The following is a 25,513-nucleotide window of genomic DNA, read 5'->3' as shown; positions in this document are numbered from 1 at the left end:
GTTGATCAGTCCACCTTTAGCTGCAATGACTCCAACCAACCACTTCCTGTAGTTGTTGATCAGTCTCTCACGTCGCTGTGGAGGAATTTACTGTAGCTGCAATGACTCCAACCAAACACTTCCAGTAGTTGTTGATCAGTCTGTCACGTCGCTGTGGAGGTTTAAGCAGAACTGCTTAAACTGAGCTAGACATCCATGTTAGTGGACATACACTATATATACAAAAGTATGTGGACACCCCTTCAAATTAGTGGATTCGGCTAATTCAGCCACACCCGTTGCTGACTGGTGTATAAAATTGAGCACACAGCCATGCGATCTCCATAGACAAATATTGGCAGTAGAATGGCCTTTATTGAAGAGCTCAGTGACTTTTAACGTGGCATCGTCATAGGATGCCACCTTTCCAACAAGTCAGTTCGTTAAATTTCTGCTCTGCTAGAGCTGCCCCGGTCAACTGTAAGTACTGTTATTGTGAAGTGGAAACGTCTAGGAGCAACAACGACTCAGACGTGAAGTGGTAGACCACACAGGCTCACAGAAAGGGACCGTTGAGTGTTGAAGTGCGTAGCTCGTAAAAATCATCTGTCCTCGGTTACAACACTCACTACCAAGTTCCAAACTGTCTCTGGAAGCAACATCAGTTAATAACTATTCGTCAGGAGCTTCATGAAATGGGTCTCCGTGGCCAAGCATCCGCACACAAGCCTATGATCACCATGCACCTATGCCAAGCGTCGACTGGAGTGGTGTAAAGCTCACTGCCATTGGACTCTGGAGCAGTGGAAACATGTTCTCTGGAGTGATGAATCACGCTTCACCATCTGGCAGTTCGATGGAAGAATCTTGGTTTGGCAGATGTCAGGAGAACACTGCCTGCCCGAATGCATAGTGCCAACTGTAAAGTTTGGTGGAGGAGGAATAATGGTCTGGGGCTGTTTTTCATGGTTCGGGCTAGGCACCTTAGTTCCAGTGAAGGGAAATCTTAACGCTACATTTTAGTGGATGGACATGCTTACAAATTTGTGAACCCTGTCAACAACACATCCACTGACTTATCTGCTATATCTTCCCCCCCCCCCAGACATCGAATGTGCCAAGAGCTGTGCCAAAATGGCAGAATCTGCAAAGATGCTTGCGAGTCAACAGGTAATATGTTTTAGAATAATTGAACACAAGCACAGACCACGGATATACGCTGGGTGTACAAAACATTAGGAACACCTTCCAAACATTGAGTTGCACCCCCCCCCCACCCCCTTTTTGCCCTCAGAACAATTTATCGGGGCATGGACTCGTTCCACAGGGATGCTGGCCCACTCCAATCACACATACACAATCCATGTCCCAATTATCTCAAAGCTTAAGAAGCCTTCTCTAACCCGTCTCCTCCCCTTCATGAACACTGATTTGAAGTGGATTTAACCTACATTCACCTGGTGTGGTCTGTCATGGAAAGAGCAGGTGTTCCTAATGTTTTGTACACTCAGTGTATCTATGCTTGCAGCTAAACAGACTAAAACATAGCTTACCCTCCTCCCTCTTAAACTTAAAGTGCAACTGATGACAACTTCACTGATAGAAAACGTCCTGATAGAAAATGTGCATCGATATTAGTCAAACATTTTATTGTAGTGTCGACATTTACTACAAAAATTTTCAATTTGATTAATTTTGGTTCATGAAGTCAGTCTCATCCAAAACAGAGTTTTTTTTTGTGTGAGTTCGTCATCACTTACTTGAGGGTTGGGTTTAGATTTTTTTTTTCAGCAATGCCCACTAGCTCGGGATAAACAGCTGCACTCATTGCTCTCTATCTCTACGGTGAGACAGACTGGTCCAGCAACGCAGTGGGTCGGACATCGTTTAAATAAGACGACACGGCGCACATTTTGTCTCTTGAGAAATACTTCACCAAACATCTTGGCTAGATGTAAAATTGCTCGACTAAAAACCCTTTGTCAAAATGAATGAAATATTTTCATGAGTTCCCTTAGAGATCCTGACTATTTTGAGGAAGTGACCCTCATTTGGTTCCTAATTTGTCTCATGGGGGGAAAAACCCATCAGTAACTGCCTCATATGACCACATCCCCTAAAAAACCCTGAAATCTCGTTTTTCTTAAAGGAGCAACAGAGAAACGTGGAATCGGTGTGTTCAGTCTCTCTTTGAACACACGAGAAGAGAATGTGACTAATTATATTTTTCTTAATGTCTGTTTGTCTGGCCCACAGGACTACATGCCATTCAGGGAGACCTATATCTCTACGTTTAAGAATGACACAGAGTACAGCCAACTCCTCCTGCAGACTGCCACTGCCCTGCAGACCAACAAATTCATGCAGGTAGGACTGACGCTCTAGAACACACTAGTACAGGTAGGACTGACGCTCTAGAACACATTCCTACAGGTAGGACTGACACTCTAGAACACATTCCTACAGGTAGGACTGACACTCTAGAACACATTCCTACAGGTAGGACTGACGCTCTAGAACACATTCCTACAGGTAGGACTGACACTCTAGAACACATTCCTACAGGTAGGACTGACACTCTGGAACACATTCCTACAGGTAGGACTGACGCTCTAGAACACATTCCTACAGGTAGGACTGACGCTCTAGAACACACTAGTACAGGTAGGACTGACACTCTAGAACACATTCCTACAGGTAGGACTGACGCTCTAGAACACATTCCTACAGGTAGGACTGACGCTCTAGAACACATTCCTACAGGTAGGACTGGCGCTCTAGAACACATTCCTACAGGTAGGACTGACACTCTGGAACACATTCCTACAGGTAGGACTGACGCTCTAGAACACACTAGTACAGGTAGGACTGACGCTCTAGAACACATTCCTACAGGTAGGACTGACGCTCTAGAACACATTCCTACAGGTAGGACTGACGCTCTAGAACACATTCCTACAGGTAGGACTGACGCTCTAGAACACATTCCAACAGGTAGGACTGACGCTCTAGAACACATTCCTACAGGTAGGACTGACGCTCTAGAACACATTCCTACAGGTAGGACTGACGCAGAACTGACGCTCTAGAACACATTCCTACAGGTAGGACTAACAAACCTTCAAGACTCAATAATGTAGCGATCGACGGTTATCTGACCTCTGACAAGGCAACATTTTTCATTTGGGTTTAAAATTATTTGTGAAAGAAGTGCAATGTACACAATCCTCTATGTTGTGCCTCTTTGTGCGTCCTGTAGCCGCTGTTGTCCAGAAGGACTGAGCTGGACAAACTGAGGAAAGACCTTAACGAGCAGTGGCAGAGAGAACAGAAGAAAATGGTTTGTGAGACTTCTGTCCCTCTGCCTTTCTCTGTGTGTGTGTGTGCGTGTGTTACTTCACTCACCTGTGTGTGTGTTACTTCACTCACCTGTGTGTGTGTGTGTGTGTGTGTGTGTGTGTGTGTGTGTGTGTGTGTGTTACTTCACTCACCTGTGTGTATCGCCCCTCTCCCGTGCAGCAAGAGTCCGAGGCGGCGCTGCGTAAGGCCCAGTGGGCCCAGACCCAGAGGACAGACGAGTACCAGAAGGCCCAGTCGTCAGCCAGCCGCTCCCAGGAGGAACAGCCCAGACAGCTGGACAAGAAGAGGAAACTGGAGGAGGAGGCTCTACAGAAGGTATGGAAGAAGGCCTGATCATTTCCAATTAACTGCAGTCAATAGGCTATGCTTTATTGTCCAATTTAGAAAAATCTGTTATGTTAAGTTCCTTGATTAAGGGCCCAACAGCAGTAGGTGAATCTGACCCATTTGCAAGGTCACTCCCACTATATTTCCCCCAGTCAGCTCTGTGACCGACAAGCCTCCAGTTCCTGCTTCTCTAACCTTGAGTTCTAATGTTGTCTCTCCTCCCTGTCTCTCAGGCTGAGGATGCAAGGGACCACTACAGATCCTGTGTAGCTGATGCAGGAGCCAGGAGGGCAGAGCTGGCCAGCACCAAGACAGACATCCTCACTCAGATCAGAGAACTGCTGGCTCAGTGTGACCTCACACTCAAAGCTGTGAGTTAAAAAAAAAAAAAAAAGTTTTTTTTTCACCTTTTATTTAACCAGGTAGGCCAGTTCACCTTTATTTAAACAGGTAGACCAGATCACCTTTATTTAACCAGGTAGACCAGATCACCTTTATTTAACCAGGTAGGCCAGTTCACCTTTATTTAACCAGGTAGACCAGATCACCTTTATTTAACCAGGTAGACCAGATCACCTTTATTTAACCAGGTAGACCAGATCACCTTTATTTAACCAGGGAGTCCAGATCACCTTTATTTAACCAGGGAGGCCAGATCACCTTTATTTAACCAGGTAGGCCAGATCACCTTTATTTAACCAGGTAGGCCAGATCACCTTTATTTAACCAGGTAGACCAGATCACCTTTATTTAACCAGGTAGACCAGATCACCTTTATTTAACCAGGTAGACCAGATCACCTTTATTTAACCAGGTAGGCCAGATCACCTTTATTTAACCAGGTAGGCCAGTTGAGAACAAGTTCTCATTTATAATTGCGTCCTGGCCATGATAAAGCATAAGCAGTACGACACAGACAAACAACACAGAGTTACACAGTAGGCCATAGGATATAGTTATTGATGGGACGGTACACAGCATGAGAATAGCACCAGAGTTTGGGGTGACTTATTGACTTACTTTCTCTCTCTAACTGTATATCCCTCCAGGTGACAGTCAACTGGTTCCAGCTGCAGCAGGCCCAGACCGTGCCTCTCCCCGGCCACTACCAGGCCCTGTGTGAAAACGCGAAGATGTACGAGCCTGGACAGAAATACGCAGAGTTTGTCAGAAATCTACCCAAAGATCAGATACACATGGAGTCCTTCTCCGTCGACGGACGGTAAAGTCAATACCACTTCCTTATATAGTCACCCAACTACACCCTATTCCCTATATAGTGCACTACTTTAGACCAGAGTCCTATGGCACCCTATTTTCTATATAGTGCACTACTTTAGACCAGAGCCCTATAGAACCCTATTCCCTATATAGTGCACTACTTTAGACCAGAGCCCTATAGAACCCTATTCCCTATATAGTGCACTACTTTAGACCAGAGCCCTATGGTACCCTATTGCCTATATAGTGCACTACTTTAGACCAGAGCCCTATGGCACCCTATTCCCTATATAGTGCACTACTTTACACCAGAGCCCTATGTAACCCTATTCCCTACATAGTGCACTACTTTACACCAGAGTCCTATGGCACCCTATTCCCTACATAGTGCACTACTTTACACCAGAGCAATATGGAACCCTATTCCCTACATAGTGCACTACTTTACACCAGAGTCCTATGGCACCCTATTCCCTACATAGTGCACTACTTTAGACCAGAGTCCTATGGCACAGGACTTTTTTTCTGCATTGTAAAGTATTTGGCAGACTAATTATTGGGATGGTAAAAGGTTTTCAGTGTAAACTTAAACAACTAAAATCAGATATAAAGTATGAATAAAAAATATTTATCATTTATAAATTAGATAATATGAGAACTATCAATCACAGAAATTAAAGAGTCAGGGAGAATCTCAAATAAACAAATTAAAAATATATTATGAACTCAGGAATGTTTTTTGTCATGGCATGGGGATTTTGTTGGAAATGTTTGAGTCACTCAGAAAGCATTATTGACTGTATGTTTGTTTTACTCCATGTGTAACTCTGTGCTGTTGTATGTGTCGAACTGCTTTGCTTTATCATGGCCAGGACGCAATTATAAATGAGAACTTGTTCTTAACTGGCCTACCAGGTTAAATAAAGGTGATCTGGCCTACCTGGTTAAATAAAGGTGAACTGGCCTACCTGGTTAAATAAAGGTGATCTGGTCTACCTGGTTAAATAAAGGTGATCTGGTCTACCTGGTTAAATAAAGGTGAACTGGCCTACCTGGTTAAATAAAGGTGATCTGGTCTACCTGGTTAAATAAAGGTGATCTGGCCTACCTGGTTAAATAAAGGTGATCTGGTCTACCTGGTTAAATAAAGGTGATCTGGTCTACCTGGTTAAATAAAGGTGATCTGGTCTACCTGGTTAAATAAAGGTGATCTGGTCTACCTGGTTAAATAAAGGTGATCTGGTCTACCTGGTTAAATAAAGGTGATCTGGTCTACCTGGTTAAATAAAGGTGATCTGGTCTACCTGGTTAAATAAAGGTGATCTGGTCTACCTGGTTAAATAAAGGTGATCTGGTCTACCTGGTTAAATAAAGGTGATCTGGTCGCAAAAAAGGTGTTTCGATCCAGAAAATTAGCTTTAAAACTGCACATTTTCTTCCAACCCTAATGCAAAAAAGGTGTAGAATTTCAGAACTTTTTTTTTTTAAACGGCAACATTTCGTCTCTGCGACCCAGAGGAGTGCCTCTAAAATGTTTGGTCTAGACCGAGCCATTGGCCACGCCCACTGCCACGCCCTGCCAATAGTAGTACACTATCCTTACGTACTTCCTTCTAGAATAGTTTCATATCTCTCTAGCCTCAGGAGGACTGAGTTAGGTGTCAGACAGAGTAATATCTCTCAGGATCTTTGGAACTCACGAGCTCCTCCTGCATGGCAAGGTGTCAGTAATATCCCTCAGGATCTTTGGAACTCACGAGCTCCTCCTGCATGGCAAGGTGTCAGTAATATCTCTCAGGATCTTTGGAACTCACGAGCTCCTCCTGCATGGCAAGGTGTCAGTAATATCCCTCAGGATCTTTGGAACTCACGAGCTCCTCCTGCATGGCAAGGTGTCAGTAATATCCCTCAGGATCTTTGGAACTCACGAGCTCCTCCTGCATGGCAAGGTGTCAGTAATATCCCTCAGGATCTTTGGAACTCACGAGCTCCTCCTGCATGGCAAGGTGTCAGTAATATCCCTCAGGATCTTTGGAACTCACGAGCTCCTCCTGCATGGCAAGGTGTCAGTAATATCTCTCAGGATCTTTGGAACTCACAAGCTCCTCCTGCATGGCAAGGTGTCAGTAATATCTCTCAGGATCTTTGGAACTCACGAGCTCCTCCTGCATGGCAAGGTGTCAGTAATATCCCTCAGGATCTTTGGAACTCACGAGCTCCTCCTGCATGGCAAGGTGTCAGTAATATCCCTCAGGATCTTTGGAACTCACGAGCTCCTCCTGCATGGCAAGGTGTCAGTAATATCCCTCAGGATCTTTGGAACTCACGAGCTCCTCCTGCATGGCAAGGTGTCAGTAATATCCCTCAGGATCTTTGGAACTCACGAGCTCCTCCTGCATGGCAAGGTGTCAGTAATATCTCTCAGGATCTTTGGAACTCACGAGCTCCTCCTGCATGGCAAGGTGTCAGTAATATCTCTCAGGATCTTTGGAACTCACGAGCTCCTCCTGCATGGCAAGGTGTCAGTAATATCTCTCAGGATCTTTGGAACTCACGAGCTCCTCCTGCATGGCAAGGTGTCAGTAATATCTCTCAGGATCTTTGGAACTCACGAGCTCCTCCTGCATGGCAAGGTGTCAGTCCATGGTATTGAATAATACAAGCAAACAGTCATTTGGCCACCATTTTGGAACGACAACAACAACCAAAAACCATGTCAGTTTTGTTTTCAGTTCTTGTTTTGTTTTGGTCTAGTAATAATGTTGATATAGGTGTTTATTATAGTTTGATGTTTGCTAGAGACTAACCAACATGCTTTTCTTTTGACGGTGGAGTTTTCCCTTGTAAACTTCTATCTTCTGTACTGTAACCCTACTGTAGAAATCTGCTCAGATAGAGGATAACCCTACTGTAGAAATCTGCTCAGATAGAGGATAACGCTACTGTAGAAATCTGCTCAGATAGAGGATAACCCTACTGTAGAAATCTGCTCAGATAGAGGATAACCCTACTGTAGAAATCTGCTCAGATAGAGGATAACCCTACTGTAGAAATCTGCTCAGATAGAGGATAACCCTACTGTAAAAATCTGCTCAGATAGAGGATAACCCTACTGTAGAAATCTGCTCAGATAGAGGATAACCCTACTGTAGAAATCTGCTCAGATAGAGGATAACGCTACTGTAGAAATCTGCTCAGATAGAGGATAACCCTACTGTAGAAATCTGCTCAGATAGAGGATAACCCTACTGTAGAAATCTGCTCACTGCTCAGATAGAGGATATCGGGTCAGGGTGAGGCAGGGCGGGTCAGGGTGAGGCAGGGCGGGTCAGGGTGAGGCAGGGCAGGTCAGGGTGAGGCAGGGCGGGTCAGGGTGAGGCAGGGCAGGTCAGGGTGAGGCAGGGCGGGTCAGGGTGAGGCACGGCGGGTCAGGGTGAGGCACGGCGGGTCAGGGTGAGGCACGGCGGGTCAGGGTGAGGCACGGCGGGTCAGGGTGAGGCACGGCGGGTCAGGCTGAGGCAGGGCGAACAGGTCTTGACAAACGAGCACACTCGTTTGTAAACCTAATCTCTCTCATTTAGGGAGAGAGAAAGTCAGTAAGAGGAAAAAGTGTGCGTTGAATTCATGCCCTTCCTGATGAAATATCTGTGGCTGAATGCAGCAGAGGAGATTGTGAGCGTGAGGTTCTCCCTCTGCCTTTTAAACGAACACAAAAATGTTGCCTCGTAAGAGTCTTTTTCTTTATTTTTTACCAGCTAACTCCACTCACTGTTCTATGAAGTGGTTTTTGTGAACACCTTCAGCCACTGATTCACAATCACTTTCATCATTTAGACTAGATTCAGAGTTGTCTTCAGGCTGTCCTCATCCCCTGTGTTGTTGTTGATGTCAGCATGTAGACCAGGGAAGTCCTCATCCCCTGTGTTGGTGCTGCTGTCATATAAACCAGGGAAGTCCTCATCCCTGTGTTGTTACTGCTGTCATGTAAACCAGGGAAGTCCTCATCCCCTGTGTTGTTGCTGTTGTCATGTAAACCAGGGAAGTCCTCATCCCCTGTGTTGGTGCTACTGTCATGTAAACCAGGGAAGTCCTCATCCCCTGTGTTGTTACTGCTGTCATGTAAACCAGGGAAGTCCTCATCCCCTGTGTTGTTGCTGCTGTCATGTAAACCAGGGAAGTCCTCATCCCTGTGTTGTTGCTGCTGTCAGCATGTAAACCAGGGAAGTCCTCATCCCTGTGTTGTTACTGCTGTCATGTAAACCAGGGAAGTCCTCATCCCCTGTGTTGTTGCTGCTGTCATGTAAACCAGGGAAGTCCTCATCCCCTGTGTTGTTGCTGCTGTCATGTAAACCAGGGAAGTCCTCATCCCCTGTGTTGTTGTCAGCATGTAAACAAGGGAAGTCCTCATCCCCCGTGTTGTTGTTGTCAGCATGTAAACCAGGGAAGTCCTCATCCCTGTGTTGTTACTGCTGTCATGTAAACCAGGGAAGTCCTCATCCCCTGTGTTGTTGCTGTTGTCATGTAAACCAGGGAAGTCCTCATCCCCCGTGTTGTTGCTGTTGTCATGTAAACCAGGGAAGTCCTCATCCCCCGTGTTGTTTCTGTTGTCATGTAAACCAGGGAAGTCCTCATCCCCTGTGTTGTTGCTGTTGTCATGTAAACCAGGGAAGTCCTCATCCCCTGTGTTGGTGCTACTGTCATGTAAACCAGGGAAGTCCTCATCCCCTGTGTTGTTACTGCTGTCATGTAAACCAGGGAAGTCCTCATCCCCTGTGTTGTTGCTGCTGTCATGTAAACCAGGGAAGTCCTCATCCCTGTGTTGTTGCTGCTGTCAGCATGTAAACCAGGGAAGTCCTCATCCCTGTGTTGTTACTGCTGTCATGTAAACCAGGGAAGTCCTCATCCCCTGTGTTGTTGCTGCTGTCATGTAAACCAGGGAAGTCCTCATCCCCTGTGTTGTTGCTGCTGTCATGTAAACCAGGGAAGTCCTCATCCCTGTGTTGTTGCTGCTGTCAGCATGTAAACCAGGGAAGTCCTCATCCCTGTGTTGTTACTGCTGTCATGTAAACCAGGGAAGTCCTCATCCCCTGTGTTGTTGCTGCTGTCATGTAAACCAGGGAAGTCCTCATCCCCTGTGTTGTTGCTGCTGTCATGTAAACCAGGGAAGTCCTCATCCCCTGTGTTGTTGTCAGCATGTAAACAAGGGAAGTCCTCATCCCCCGTGTTGTTGTTGTCAGCATGTAAACCAGGGAAGTCCTCATCCCTGTGTTGTTACTGCTGTCATGTAAACCAGGGAAGTCCTCATCCCCTGTGTTGTTGCTGTTGTCATGTAAACCAGGGAAGTCCTCATCCCCCGTGTTGTTGCTGTTGTCATGTAAACCAGGGAAGTCCTCATCCCCCGTGTTGTTGCTGTTGTCATGTAAACCAGGGAAGTCCTCATCCCCTGTGTTGTTGCTGTTGTCATGTAAACCAGGGAAGTCTCAAGCATGGGATTGTCTCAAAAATGGGAGTTAAGCTTTCACCTCGAGTTAGTTTTCTAAAATATTGACTGTGTCTCTGTCTCCCTCCAGGTTTGCTTTGTTCAGCAAGCGTTCGCTGGGCAGCACGAGTTCCCATGGTAACTTGTCCCAGGTGTCCCTGACCTCCGATGACGTCCTGAGTGGGGACGAGGTGGACAGTCCCCTGGGGTCGCGACCTGGGAAGAGGTCCAACAGCGCCACAGACATACAAGGTAGAGTCAGACAGACATGAAAGTACACAGACATGCATACAAGGTACAGTAGTATAGTAAAGCACAGTGTAGTAGTACAGTACACCAGTAGTACAATATAGTACACCAGTAGTACAATATAGAACACCAGTAGTACAATATAGTACAACACAGTATAATAGTATAGTATACTAGTAGTACAGTATAGTACACCTGTAGTACAGTATAGTACACCAGTTGTACAATATAGTACAACACAGTATAGTACACCAGTAGTACACTATTGTACAACACAGTGTAGTACACCAGTAGTACAGTACACCAGTAGTACAATATAGTACAACAGTATAGTACACCAGTAGTACAATGCTGTAAAGAAAAGTACACATTTTTTGAGAGTCTGGGGGACCCATGCCAAATCTTTTCAGTCTCTTGAGGGGGAAAAGGTGTGGTCTCTGACCACCTCCCTATCGGCTGTCTCATCGTTGTCGGTGATCACACCTACCATTGTTGTTGTCAGCAAACTTAATGATGGTGTTGGAGTAGTGCTTGGCCACAAAGTCGTGGGTGAACAGGGAGTACAGGAGGGGACTAAGCAGGCACCCCTGAGGGGCCCTAGTGTTGAGGATCAGCGTGGCAGATGTGTTGTTACCCACCCTCACCACCTGGGGGGCAGCCTGTCAGGAAGTCCAGGATCCAGTTGCAGAGGGGGGTGTTTAGTCCCAGAGTCCTTAGCTTACTGATGAGCTTTGAGGGCACAATGGGTTGAACGCTGAGCTGTAGTCAATGAATAGCATTCTCACATAGGTGTTCCTTTTGTCCAGGTGGAAAGGGCAGTGTGGAGTGCACCAGTATAGCACAGCACAGTATAATAGTTTTGTAGTTCAGTACACCAGTAGTATAGTACACTGTAGTATAGTATATTAGTACAGTACACCGGTAGTATAGTACACTGTAGTATAGTATATTAGTACAGTACACCAGTAGTAGAGTACACTGTAGTATAGTATATTAGTACAGTACACCGGCAGTGTGGTGGAGTGCACCTGTGTATATGTATATGTGTTAGTACAAGCTGAATCGCCTGTTGGGGTCACAGAGTTGACTGAACTGATCTGAAGCCGAAGATCTCTAAGAGCCAATACCAGATGTCCCAGTTTAGCCTCTATGATGGCAGCCAGTTGGCCCAGAGCAGGTGAGGATAGACAATGTGAAATGATCTCAAATGATCACCTAACCCCCAGACGCTCTTACCCAAAGCAATTTAGTTAGTGGATTAATCTTAAAATAGCCACGTGAGACATTTCTCCTCATTTTAAAGTAGCTATCAGCAAAGTCAGAGCTAGTAGGAGACGACAAGTGAGACAGACGGGATCTTATGATCTTAGAGGATCTGAGAAGTATTAGGCTCCCGAGTGGCCCAGCGGTCTCAAGGTACTGCATCTCAGTACTAGATGCGTCACTACAGTCCCTGGTTCGATTCAAGGCTGTATCACATGCGGCTGCGATTGGGAGTCCCATAATTGGCCCAGCGTCGTCCGGATTTGGCCCGGGGTAGGCCCGTCATTTGTAAATAACTTGCCTAGTTAAATAAAGGTTCAATACAAGTGTATAAAAAATGCAGTATGGGAGCTCTACCTTTTGCCACATTGGTGGCAAAGTTGTGACAAAGACATAGGTTTTCCTCTTCCTGTTCCTGTTCCACTCTCGTTGGGTTGTAGAGGTCTCTCCTCCAGGTCTGAGAGGGGCCCGTTCAGAGCCTGGGAATCAGGTAGTTAAGACGAGGGAATGTCTAGTGAGACAGAGAGCGCTAGAGGAAGCAGTGAGTCTCCATCCATGGACGCCCCCATTGTCAGCCCAGGTATGGGAACATGTAGCCCCATCAGTGCTACGGTTCATTATGATTTACCCATGGCTCATTATCCCAACTACCCTGCCCATATTTGGTGGGGTAGGGGGCTAGCCCACAGGGGCTAGCCCACACCAGCCGAACACGGGCCAGCGCCCCCGAACACGGGCCAGCGCCCCCGACACGGGCCAGCGCCCCCGAACACGGGCCAGCGCCCCCGAACACGGGCCAGCGCCCCCGACACGGGCCAGCGCCCCCGATCATGGGCCAGCGCCCCCGACACGGGCCAGCGCCCCCGAACACGGGCCAGCGCCCCCGACACGGGCCAGCGCCCCTGACACGGGCCAGCGCCCCCGACACGGGCCAGCGCCCCCGAACACGGGCCAGCGCCCCCGACAATGGCCAGCGCCCCCGACACGGGCCAGCGCCCCCCGACAAGGGCCAGCGCCCCCTGACAAGGGCCAGCGCCCCCCGACACGGACCAGCGGCCCCGACAATGGCCAGCGCCCCCTGACACGGGCCAGCGCCCCCAACATGGGCCAGCCTATACCAAGCCCAGCTACTTCATAATGAGGCGGGGGCTCATTAGAATCTTTGGGGTCATGGTTTTATAACATGAATTGGCGTGTAAGTTAAAAACAAGATAATAACAATTGCTGACACCATTTAAACCGATGAGGGTTGAGGAACTTTAAAGCCAATTATCTCAGAATATATATATATATTTTTCTACAGATAAATCCCTGTAGTTCTGAGGTATTTTGGTGTAACCACTACTGTGAGATTCCATTTGGAAACAGTTGATCTCGCACACTGCCAATAAGGAAGTTAGTCAAAAAATGACTTTGAAGTGCATGTGACATATGATAAACTTTTGAAGTGTAAACAGGCAGCTGATCGTGAAGGGTTTATTTCAGGATAAGTGAAGGCCTGCCCTTGGGGCCAACAGCCTTGGCTCATCCAGCTCCACATTGGCCAATATTTTTGCCCACAATCGTGTCAATGTGGACATGTTTGCTGAGTATAATACTATGTGTATATACGCTGTTAAAAAAAATGTGATGGTTATCTGTCATGTAATAGCAAATGTGTATGTTTTATCAATTCACTAAAAACAATTCTACAGGAAAAGAGAATGGTCTGATCTATACAACGACTGTTTGTTTTTTTCAGTGAGTTAAATGACGTTGCTAATTGTTTAATGTGAGTTTTGAGGAAGTTTTTTTTTTTTACTTCCTGTTGTCAGGTGACTTTAAACGCAGACTACCCAGAACCCCCTCCACTGGCACCATGTCCTCAGCAGACGACCTGGACGAGAGACAACCATACTCAGACAACGGTAAGACAGACAGACAGTCAGACAGACAGTCAGACAGTCAGACAGTCAGACAGACAGACAGATGTCTAAAGAGAAGGTCTGAAAGAGAAGGTCTGAAGTTGTTTTGGTGTGCCTGCTTGCATGTAACCCTCAGACCAAATGTTTTACTCTGTGCACAGCTGTAGCGAGTGAGATGAGGTGTGTTGGTTTTGGCTTGCGTCCTCAGCTAGCTAGTTCCTGTCTTTAGCCTGACCTCTCTCTCCACAGGAGAATGTGTTTGTTTTTTTGATCAACTGTTCGAGGCGTCAGGGGCTCCGCACGGGTTTTAACCAACTCAATACAACTCTAAATCTGTGCTTTATTATTGTGGATATTCTGGTTTATGGAACGGATCTGATTAGACCAATATAGGTTGTTGTAATACTTTGTGTGTGTGTATGTGTGTGTGTGTGTGTGTGTATATATATCATTATTGTGTGAAGATTAGCAGAAGTGATATGGCCCGTTTGTTTACAGATAGTTATATTTATTTTTCTAAGGACTTAGAAATAGATCTGTAAAATACAATACTAAGATCCTCTCTCTCTCTTTGTTCTCTCTCTCTTTGTTCTCTCTCTGTTCTCTCTCTCTTTGTTCTCTCTTTGTTCTCTCCCTCTTTGTTCTCTCTCTGTTCTCTTTCTCTCTTTGCTCTCTTTCTCTCTTTGCTCTCTCTCTTTCTTTGCTCTCTCTCTCTCTCTCTCTTTGCTCTCTCTCTCTTTGCTCTCTCTCTCTTTGCTCTCTCGCTCTTTGCTCTCTCTCTCTCTCTCTGCTCTCTCTCTTTGCTCTCTCTCCCTCTCTCTCTTTGCTCTCTCTCCCTCTCTCTCTCTTTGCTCTCTCTTTCTTTGCTCTCTCTCTCTCTTTGCTCTCTCTCTCTCTCTTGCTCTCTCTCTCTCTCTCTTCTCTCTGCTCTCTCTCTCTCTCTTTGCTCTCTCTCTCTCTCTCTCTCTCTTTCTCTCTCTCTGCTCTCTCTCTTTGCTCTCTCTCTCTTTGCTCTCTCTCTCTTTGCTCTCTCTCTCTCTGCTCTCTCTCTCTTTGCTCTCTCTCCCTCTCTCTCTCTTCTCCCTCTCTCTCTTTGCTCTCTCTCCCTCTCTCTCTCTCTTTCTCTCTCTGCTCTCTCGCTCTCTCTCTCTCTCTCTCTCTCTCTCTCTCTCTCTCTCTCTCTCTCTCTCTCTCTCTCTCTCCTCTCTCTTTGCCTCTCTCAGGTCTGGGTGAGATGGTGACCGAGGCAGACGGTTCCCCTGGTCCGTTTCGTAACGCCCAGATGTCCAAGGCGTCTCAGACACACAAGCTGAGGAAACTCAGAGCGCCGTCTAAGTGCAGGGAGTGTGACAGTCTGGTGGTTTTCCACGGAGCAGAATGTGAAGAGGTAGAAATAAACCGATAGCACACACAAGCTCCGGGGGGGCTGGGGGCTGCTGTTGGGGCTGGGGGGTCTGGGTGGGCTGGGGGCTGCTGTTGGGGCTGGGGGGGCTGCTGTTGGGGCTGGGGGCTGCTGTTGGGGCTGCTGGTGGGGCTGGTGTGGGGGCTGCTGTTGGGGCTGGTGGGGCTGGGGACTGCTGTTGGGGCTGGGGGCTGCTGTTGGGGCTGGCGGGGCTGGGGGCTGCTGGTGGGGCTAGGGGCTGCTGGTGGGGCTGCTGGGGCTCAAAGTAGAATATATAAATAATTGCTAGAAAGTGTGGTTCGTACCAGTCACCTTTCCCATGTCTCTCCCTGTCTGTCTCAGTGCTCCCTGGCCTGTCATAAGAAGTGTCTGGAGACCCTGGCCATCCAGTGTGGTCATAAGAGGCTGCAGGGAAGACTACAGCTGTTTGGGATAGACTTCACCCAGGCAGCTAAGAACAGCCCAGATGGGATCCCCTTCATCATCAGGAAGTGTACCTCTGAGATCGAGGGCAGAGCACTCAATCTCAAGGTAAACCAAGGTTAGAACCAAGAGAGAGAGAAAAAACAGCCTGCAGTCTAACTTTGATTTCTAAATGTGAGGTAAAATAATGTTGGGAAGTTAGCTGGGTAGGGTATGTGTGTGATGGTATCTGGCCAGGGTATGTGTGATGGTATCTGGCCAGGGTATGTGTGTGATGGTATCTGGCCAGGGTATGTGTGTGATGGTATCTGGCCAGGGTATGTGTGATGGTATCTGGCCAGGGTATGTGTGTGATGGTATCTGGCCAGGGTATGTGTGTGATGGTATCTGGCCAGGGTATGTGTGTGATGGTATCTGGCCAGGGTATGTGTGTGATGGTATCTGGCCAGGGTATGTGTGATGGTATCTGGCCAGGGTATGTGTGATGGTATCTGGCCAGGGTATGTGTGATGGTATCTGGCCAGGGTATATGTGATGGTATCTGGCCAGGGTATATGTGTGATGGTATCTGGCCAGGGTATACAGTGCCTTGCAAAAGTATTCGGCCCCCTTGAACTTTGCAACCTTTTGCCACATTTCAGGCTTCAAACATAAAGATATAAAACTGTATTTTTTTGTGAAGAATCAACAACAAGTGGGACACAATCATGAAGTGGAACGACATTTATTGGATATTTCAAACTTTTTTAACAAATCAAAAACTGAAAAATTGGGCGTGCAAAATTATTCAGCCCCCTTAAGTAAATACTTTGTAGCGCCACCTTTTGCTGCGATTACAGCTGTAAGTCGCTTGGGGTATGTCTCTATCAGTTTTGCACATCGAGAGACTGACATTTTTTCCCATTCCTCCTTGCAAAACAGCTCGAGCTCAGTGAGGTTGGATGGAGAGCATTTGTGAACAGCAGTTTTCAGTTCTTTCCACAGATTCTCGATTGGATTCAGGTCTGGACTTTGACTTGGCCATTCTAACACCTGGATATGTTAATTTTTGAACCATTCCATTGTAGATTTTGCTTTATGTTTTGGATAATTGTCTTGTTGGAAGACAAATCTCCGTCCCAGTCTCAGGTCTTTTGCAGACTCCATCAGGTTTTCTTCCAGAATGGTCCTGTATTTGGCTCCATCCATCTTCCCATCAATTTTAACCATCTTCCCTGTCCCTGCTGAAGAAAAGCAGGCCCAAACCATGATGCTGCCACCACCATGTTTGACAGTGGGGATGGTGTGTTCACGGTGATGAGCTGTGTTGCTTTTACGCCAAACATAACGTTTTGCATTGTTGCCAAAATGTTCAATTTTGGTTTCATCTGACCAGAGCACCTTCTTCCACATGTTTGGTGTGTCTCCCAGGTGGCTTGTGGCAAACTTTAAACGACACTTTTTATGGATATCTTTAAGAAATGGCTTTCTTCTTGCCACTCTTCCATAAAGGCCAGATTTGTGCAATATACGACTGATTGTTGTCCTATGGACAGAGTCTCCCACCTCAGCTGTAGATCTCTGCAGTTCATCCAGAGTGATCATGGGCCTCTTGGCTGCATCTCTGATCAGTCTTCTCCTTGTATGAGCTGAAAGTTTAGAGGGACGGCCAGGTCTTGGTAGATTTGCAGTGGTCTGATACTCCTTCCATTTCAATATTATCGCTTGCACAGTGCTCCTTGGGATGTTTAAAGCTTGGGAAATCTTTTTGTATCCAAATCCGGCTTTAAACTTCTTCACAACAGTATCTCGGACCTGCCTGGTGTGTTCCTTGTTCTTCATGATGCTCTCTGCGCTTTTAACGGACCTCTGAGACTATCACAGTGCAGGTGCATTTATACGGAGACTTGATTACACACAGGTGGATTGTATTTATCATCATTAGTCATTTAGGTCAACATTGGATCATTCAGAGATCCTCACTGAACTTCTGGAGAGAGTTTGCTGCACTGAAAGTAAAGGGGCTGAATAATTTTGCACGCCCAATTTTTCAGTTTTTGATTTGTTAAAAAAGTTTGAAATATCCAATAAATGTCGTTCCACTTCATGATTGTGTCCCACTTGTTGTTGATTCTTCACAAAAAAATACAGTTTTATATCTTTATGTTTGAAGCCTGAAATGTGGCAAAAGGTCGCAAAGTTCAAGGGGGCCGAATACTTTCGCAAGGCACTGTATGTGTGATGGTATCTGGCCAGGGTATATGTGTGATGGTATCTGGCCAGGGTATATGTGTGATGGTATCTGGCCAGGGTATATGTGTGATGGTATCTGGCCAGGGTATATGTGTGATGGTATCTGGCCAGGGTATATGTGTGATGGTATCTGGCCAGGGTATGTGTGTGATGGTATCTGGCCAGGGTATATGTGTGATGGTATCTGGCCAGGGTATATGTGTGATGGTATCTGGCCAGGGTATATATGTGTATGTGATGGTATCTGGCCAGGGCATATATGTGTGTGTGATGGTATCTGGCCAGGGTATGTATGTGATGGTATCTGGCCAGGGTATATATGTGTGTGTGATGGTATCTGGCCAGGGTATATATGTGTGTGTGATGGTATCTGGCCAGGGCATATATGTGTGTGTGATGGTATCTGGCCAGGGTATATATGTGTGTGTGATGGTATCTGGCCAGGGTATCTGTGTGTGATGGTATCTGGCCAGGGTATCTGTGTGTGATGGTATCTGTGCCTGACAGTATCTGACATGGCTGTGATTTTGGGGAGCTGGTATATTGTGTGTTCTTGTCCAGGGAATCTACCGTGTGAACGGGGCGAAGTCTCGTGTGGAGAAGCTGTGTCAGGCGTTTGAGAACGGCAAGGACCTGGTTGAGCTCTCTGACCTCTCACCCCACGACATCGGCAACGTGCTAAAACTCTACCTGAGACAGGTGGGACAGTCTAAATTCAAATGGGGATAAAGAGCATCCTTGTTTTACACCACTAGATCATTATACTGTAATAATGTACAACACATTTCCCAAAGATATTGAGTGATTACTTGATTGATTAATATCTTCTGTAGTTACCAGAACCGTTGATCCTGTACCGATACTATAATGACTTCATCGGATTGGCCAAGGAGAGCCAGAGGGTGATCATCGAAGAGAAGGCTGTAGCCAGGGCCCTCCAGGACCAGGGGCGGCCAGGGGGAGAACAACCCCGACCAGGAGGCACCCAGCCTTGGGTAGAGGGAGAGCAGCCTCCCCTGAGAACCAGCCAGCCTGGAGGAGACCAGCCCAGTATCAAACTCAATAGAGTCATCTTTAAGATTCGAGACCTGTTACGACAGCTACCGCCTGCAAACTACAAGACTCTACGCTTCCTCATCGCACACCTACACAGGTAAGAGATGGGTATATACCTACACACTACAGAACCCTTTCCTCGTAGCTCACCTACACACTACAGAACCCTTTCCTGGGTAGAAATGCACAAAGGCACACACATACCAAACCAAGGTTATTGTAGTTTTGTGTTTTTATATATTTGATTTTATTTATATAATCGTTTATAAAAAATGTTTTATTTTCAGTTTTCTGACTTGATTAACTAGGTTTTATTCAGTTTTAGTTTGATAAAATACATTCCTATTTAATTTTGTTCTATAATTTAATTTCAGTTGTTGTGTTAGAGACAGAAAGTAGCTTCTGCGTGGGAGGCTCGGAGTAATTTATGTGTTTTTTGGGGAGGATGTCAGATTCTCTTGGACATTTCCAATGCAAAACCTTTGCAGTGGTTTTAGTGAAGGTAGTTGATGTAAACTAGTCGCTTGCAAAATGCACTCCTTAAAAATAACGTCTGTGTTCTCCATCTAGCTAGCTAGCTACTACTTTGTGTCTGCCGGGGATGTTGACGCTAGGGTAGCAAGCTGATAAGGCCGTGCCGTCATCGGATAAGGCAATGACTCGCTTCCCTGTTCCATAGAGATGTATAAGAGATCATTATATGGAAATAACCCGTTTATGCATGGACATTGCTATTGAGGGCTTCCACAATTTTAAAGTAGTCAACTGGGTGGGGGTTTCCTATGGGTTGAGAGTGATCAGCCAATGATCAGAGAACATTGTCTTCTTCAAATTGGTTAGCCAAGCTGTATCACCGCCATCTAGTGGCTACAATAAATTAATGACAAGATTTGATTTAGTACTTTCAGACTTTTTCAAACTTCAAAAATAAGGAAATGTACTTATTTTTAAAGGTAGTCTCAATGGCACAGATACAATGTTGCCATCTCAATATAGGTCCCTCAGTCGAGTAATGAATTTCAAACACAGATTCAACACAGGTGAGGAAGGAAACTGCTCAGGGATTTAACCATGCGGCCAATGGTGACTTTAAAACAGTTACAGAGTTGAATGGCTGTGATAGAAAACTGAGGATGGATCAACATTGTAGTTACTCCACAATACTAACCTAATTGACCGAGTGAAAAGAAGGAAGCCTGTACAGAATGAAAATATTCTAAAACATGCATCCTGTTTTCAATTAGGCACTAAAGTGAAATTGCAGAAAATGTGTCAAAGAAATTAACTTTACAGAGTGTTGGGGGTGAATCCAACACAACACTGAGTACCACTTGATATTTTCAAGCATGCTGGCGGCTGCATCATGTTATGGGTATGCTTGTCATCATGAAGGACTAGGAGTTTTTTTTTGGATTAAAATAAATGGAACACAGGCAAAATCCTAGAGGAAAACCTGGTTCAGTCTGCTTTCCAACAGACACTGGGAAATTAATTCACCTTTTCAGCAAGACAATAGCCTAAAACACAAGGCCAAATCTACACTGGATTTGCTTACGATTCGATGTTGAATGTTTCTCGAGTGGCCTAGTTACAGTTTTGACTTACAAAGGCTTGAAAATCAATGGCAGGAGCTGAAAATGGCTGCCAAGAAATGATCAACACAACTTGACAGAGCTTGAAGATTGTTTTTAAAGAATTATGTGATATTGTACAATCCAGGTGTGTAAAAGCTCTTAGAGACTCACCCAGAAAGACTCACAGCTGTAATCGCGGCCAAAGGTGATTCTAACATGTTCAACATTTGACTGTTTATAGTCGACACCAATCTCTCCCCTCCCCCAGAGACCCATATTAGGAAATCATATCCTTCATCTGTACATATTATTTAATATAATTTTTTATTCTTAATCTGTTAATATTGTATTAATATGTACCTCTTCTCTCAGAGTGACAGAGCAGGCGGAGGAAAACAAGATGACAGCCAGTAATCTGGGTATTATTTTCGGCCCTACGCTGGTCAAACCACGACAGACTGATGCAGAGGTTTCCCTGTCTTCTCTGGTTGATTACCCTTACCAGGTGAGTACCTGGAGACTAACCTTTACTCTACCAGGTGTGTACCTGGAGACTAACCTTTACTCTACCAGGTGAGTACCTGGAGACTAACCCTACCAGGTGAGTACCTGGAGACTAACCTTTACTCTACCAGGTGTGTACCTGGGGACTTATCATTTTGTTATCCAGTCTATGACCTATCAATAACTCTTGTAATGAAAAGCGCTATATAAATTAAATGTATTGTTATGATAAGTGACCTGTGACCTTTTACAAATCAGATCACCTTAGTTTTTTTTTTGCTCCTTTATTTCCTGATGACATTTATCCTCCCAGGCACTGATGGTGGAGTTGCTGGTACGTCACTTCCAGATGATCTTTGACGTGGCCAGCCCCGTCTCCTCCTCTTCCTCCTCCTCCTCCACGGCGGACCAGACCTCCACCCGACTCACCCTTCAGGAGGAGCAGAGACTCAGCCTTCGCTCCGTCTCCCTGCTCGACATCAAGGAGGTGAGGAGGTCCAAGTGTCTTGAATGAGTCAATCATTTCTGCAAAGTCCGACCCATTGCAGAGGAGATGAACTGGAGTCTGAGGAAACCCACATCACTTAAGGGGTTATTTATTATATCAATCAAAGGTGTCAATTGTACGGGGCGGGTAAGGTTGTACCGGGCGGGTAAAGGTTGTACGAGGCGAGTAAAGGTTGTACGAGGCGGGTAAAGGTTGTACCGGGCGGGTAAGTTTATACCGGGCGGGTAAGGTTGTACCGGGCGGGTAAAGGTTGTATGAGGCAGGTAAAGGTTGTACCGGGCGGGTAAGGTTGTACGAGGCGGGTAAGGTTGTACCGGGCGGGTAAAGGTTATACCGGGCGGGTAAGGTTGTACCGGGCGGGTAAAGGTTGTACCGGGCGGGTAAAGGTTATACCGGGCGGGTAAGGTTGTACCGGGCGGGTAAAGGTTATACCGGGCGGGTAAGGTTGTACCGGGCGGGTAAGGTTGTACCGGGCGGGTAAGGTTGTACCGGGCGGGTAAGGTTGTACCGGGTGGGTAAGGTTGTACCGGGCGGGTAAAGGTTATACCGGGCGGGTAAGGTTGTACCGGGCGGGTAAGGTTGTACCGGGCGGGTAAAGGTTATACCGGGCGGGTAAGGTTGTACCGGGCGGGTAAAGGTTATACCGGGCGGGTAAGGTTGTACCGGGCGGGTAAAGGTTGTACCGGGCGGGTAAGGTTGTACCGGGCGGGTAAGGTTGTACCGGCGGGTAAGGTTGTACCGGGCGGGTAAAGGTTGTACCGGGCGGGTAAGGTTGTACCGGGCGGGTAAAGGTTGTACCGGGCGGGTAAGGTTGTACCGGGCGGGTAAGGTTGTATTTAAAGATTGACCACCTTGGTAAGAATCAATTGACTGTTTGGCTTTGTTGTGGTTCTTTTGTCGTTCCTAACCCTTTTGCCCTGTTACCAAGCAGAGCACCAAAGTCTGCAAGAGACACTCGTCGGTCATCCCATCCTCTCATATCCTAGATGAGGTGAAGACAGGAAGGACTGGACCAGACAGGAGAGAGTTAACAGCCCTGGAGAGGCTCAACGGCGTCGGCTCTGCTGCTGCTGGTGCTCCCAAGGTTTGTTTCTGTGTGAGAGTGTTAGTTAGTTATGAAATGTATTTGACAGAGGGACAGTGCATATCAATCATCACTGCAACATCAACAGGTTCAACGTCATTGCTAAAGTGTCAGAGTTAGGAATCAGCAACGAAGCTCAATTTCTGTCTGTTTTGTCCCATAGGTGCAGAGGTCTACCCTTGTGTTTGGCCGTCCCAGCATCAATCTCTCCTCCTCTACCTCCTCTACGGCCCCTCGGGTCCAACTTCGCTCCCAGCGCTCGAGAATACTGTTCCGACCAATCAGCATGCCCTTGGAGCGCCTGCCCCTCCCCACCCCCTCCCAGGTCAACACCCATCACTTTAATAGTTTTTTTAATGAAAATATACTGGAATTGTCTTGTGATGGTTTTTAATGTTGTGTAGTATTGCTCTTTTTAATTTCTGTGGCTGTAAGTATGATAAACCTACAGTATTTCCCTTCATGAGGATTAATAAAGTACAATCTCATCTCTCAGGTCGTTGAGAGGAACGACCAGAACACCAACGACGCCGCCATGTTGGATCCCACCGCTGACTCCATCACGGAGTCGGCCGAGCCAGAGAAGGAAACGCCTCGGATTGGTGAGGGGTCAAGGGTCAGTACCTACTTTATCACACCCTTCAATCCCCAGGCCGTGCAGCGTAGGACCTGGGACAGGAAGTACAAACACTACGATGTCACGCCGCGCACCGCCATGATCATGGCTAATTTACCGCCTGCCGGTGCTGGCCCCGGAACACAGCCGACAGGGAAGCAGCCGACGATGCCGACACAACCATCCGTATCTGGGCCGACTAGCTCTGCTCTCCCATCCAGTGGAAGTGTCGGCACCATATTCTCCAACAGCCCTTACACGTTATCGGTGAAGGCTGGCCAGACGTCCAGAAGAGACAGAGAGGAGACAAAGGACAGGCCTAACTCTGCTGCTGGAGGTGGTGGGGAGACTAGAACCTCTACCAACTCCCCCATAGCGTTCAGACAACCAAGGAATCTGCAGCCTCCGCCCGGAACCTTCTACAAGCCTCCTGGTGGTTCTTCAGCCACGAGAGGCTGGCCATCATCAAGTACCTCTGGTACCACTAGCCCCATCAATATGTCCCCAACTCCTACTGTTAAAACCTCTGCCCCGACCTCTTCTACTGTTAAAACCTCCCCTCCTACTGTTAAAACCTCTTCCCCGACCTCTCCTACTGTTAAAACCTCTTCCCCGACCTCTCCTACTGTTAAAACCTCTTCTCCTACTGTTAAAACCTCTTCCCCGACCTCTCCTACTGTTAAAACCTCTTCTCCTACTGTTAAAACCTCTTCCCCGACCTCTCCTACTGTTAAAACCTCCCCTCCTACTGTTAAAACCTCTTCCCCGACCTCTCCTACTGTTAAAACCTCTTCCCTGACCTCTCCTACTGTTAAAACCTCTTCCCCGACCTCTCCTACTGTTAAAACCTCTTCCCCGACCTCTCCTACTGAAACCTCTTCCCCGACCTCTCCTACTGTTACATCCTCTTCCCCGACCTCTCCTACTGTTAAAACCTCTTCCCCGACCTCTCCTACTGTTAAAACCTCTTCCCCGACCACCTCTACTGTTAAAACCTCTTCCCCGACCTCTCCTACTGTTAAAACCTCTTCACCGACTTCTCCTACTGTTAAAACCTCTTCCCCGACTTCTCCTACTGTTAAAACCTCTTCCCCGACCTCTCCTACTGTTAAAACCTCTTCCCTGACCTCTCCTACTGTTAAAACCTCTTCCCCGACTTCTCCTACTGTTAAAACCTCTTCCCCGACTTCTCCTACTGCTCTCCTCCTCCTCGCTTCCTCCCATTCCTCCACCATTACTTTCTCCTCTACCCCTATGGTTACCACCGCCACCCTTTTGACCTCAAACCTCCCCATACACTGTTCACAGGACTCAGTGGACAGCTCTGTTAGTGTTGACCCCGAGGTTGAGACCTCCGCTGACCTTCTACCTCCCCGGTCCCCTCCCCCCAGCAGCCCAGAGGACCTCAGCCCCACTGAGGCCAAACCGCTGCACCAAAGACTGAGACCCCGGCCCAAACCCAGCGCTCCCGGCGAGGCACACTTTGTCTGAAGCGTGATGTCATCGCACACAGCTGGGGACACAGAAAACAACAACAACAACAGCCAGCAACAGCATTGGCCAAGACTTCCAATGATAAGGGTCACGTTCCTGCCCTACGACATTGCAGACGTGTGCCAGATCTCACCACGCCTGAAATAGGTACTGTCAGCTATAACCGCGTCCGGTGCCCAACTGCACAGTCCATGACGTGGCACACCACCATAGGCAGGCATTACTTTACATCAACCAATCTCTTTCCTCGCTTTGCGTGGCTCTAGGGAAACAGGGGTGATTTGTTGGGGGGGGAAACCCCCAACAGTGCGCAGTCTTGAATTACTGTTGACGTCTGTAAGCAGGAAGTCTCCCCACTGTGGATGCTGTCATATTGCCGTGTCTCCTTCTGTTAAATAAAACAGTTTTTATATATGTGTGTCTGTAAATCATTTCTACAGTGTGTATCTCTGTGCCAGATTGTATATTGGGAAAATAACTATTATTTTGATGTCAGAAGGAGTGTGAAAGGTAGACCAGGAAAGTGTTACCTACATGTGTTTTAATATATTATAGTGTCGGGCCAGTAACCGAAAGGTTGCTGGATCGAATCCCTGAGATGACAAGGTAAAAATCGCCTCTGAACAAGGCAGTTATAACCCACTGTTCCCCCGGGCGCCGAAGATGTGGATGTCGATTATGGCAGCCCCCCCGGCACCTCTCTGATTCAAATGCGGAAGACACACTTCAGTTGAATGCATTCAGTTGTACAACTGACTAGGTATTCCCTCCTTTCTACGTTCTATGATGAAGTCAGAACAAACAGACGCAGAGGCTGGTCCATCCTAATCCAATATAC

At 46.9% G+C, this 25,513-nt stretch overlaps 1 protein-coding gene across 1 annotated transcript in view; it reads left to right on the top strand.

Annotated features, from left to right (window-relative positions):
* Positions 1 to 25,087, top strand: part of LOC139396961 (rho GTPase-activating protein 29-like) — a 45,006-nt gene extending 19,919 nt beyond the window's left edge. Inside the window, exons 4-20 of the mRNA XM_071143895.1 lie at positions 1,085 to 1,149; positions 2,236 to 2,346; positions 3,239 to 3,319; positions 3,499 to 3,654; positions 3,900 to 4,037; positions 4,716 to 4,888; positions 10,458 to 10,618; positions 13,693 to 13,785; positions 15,006 to 15,169; positions 15,527 to 15,715; positions 18,401 to 18,538; positions 18,673 to 18,992; positions 20,842 to 20,974; positions 21,287 to 21,460; positions 22,413 to 22,565; positions 22,729 to 22,890; positions 23,062 to 25,087. Of these exons, the coding sequence (XP_070999996.1) occupies positions 1,085 to 1,149; positions 2,236 to 2,346; positions 3,239 to 3,319; positions 3,499 to 3,654; positions 3,900 to 4,037; positions 4,716 to 4,888; positions 10,458 to 10,618; positions 13,693 to 13,785; positions 15,006 to 15,169; positions 15,527 to 15,715; positions 18,401 to 18,538; positions 18,673 to 18,992; positions 20,842 to 20,974; positions 21,287 to 21,460; positions 22,413 to 22,565; positions 22,729 to 22,890; positions 23,062 to 24,672 (4,022 nt within the window). The 3' untranslated portion in view covers positions 24,673 to 25,087. The remainder of the gene's footprint in view (positions 1 to 1,084; positions 1,150 to 2,235; positions 2,347 to 3,238; positions 3,320 to 3,498; positions 3,655 to 3,899; positions 4,038 to 4,715; positions 4,889 to 10,457; positions 10,619 to 13,692; positions 13,786 to 15,005; positions 15,170 to 15,526; positions 15,716 to 18,400; positions 18,539 to 18,672; positions 18,993 to 20,841; positions 20,975 to 21,286; positions 21,461 to 22,412; positions 22,566 to 22,728; positions 22,891 to 23,061) is intronic.
* The last annotated feature ends 426 nt before the right edge of the window (positions 25,088 to 25,513 follow it).

The sequence above is a fragment of the Oncorhynchus clarkii genome, unplaced genomic scaffold, assembly GCF_045791955.1.
Source record: "Oncorhynchus clarkii lewisi isolate Uvic-CL-2024 unplaced genomic scaffold, UVic_Ocla_1.0 unplaced_contig_6734_pilon_pilon, whole genome shotgun sequence".
Classification (NCBI taxonomy): Eukaryota; Metazoa; Chordata; class Actinopteri; order Salmoniformes; family Salmonidae; genus Oncorhynchus; species Oncorhynchus clarkii.
This window is presented reverse-complemented; position numbering and strand designations above follow the sequence as displayed.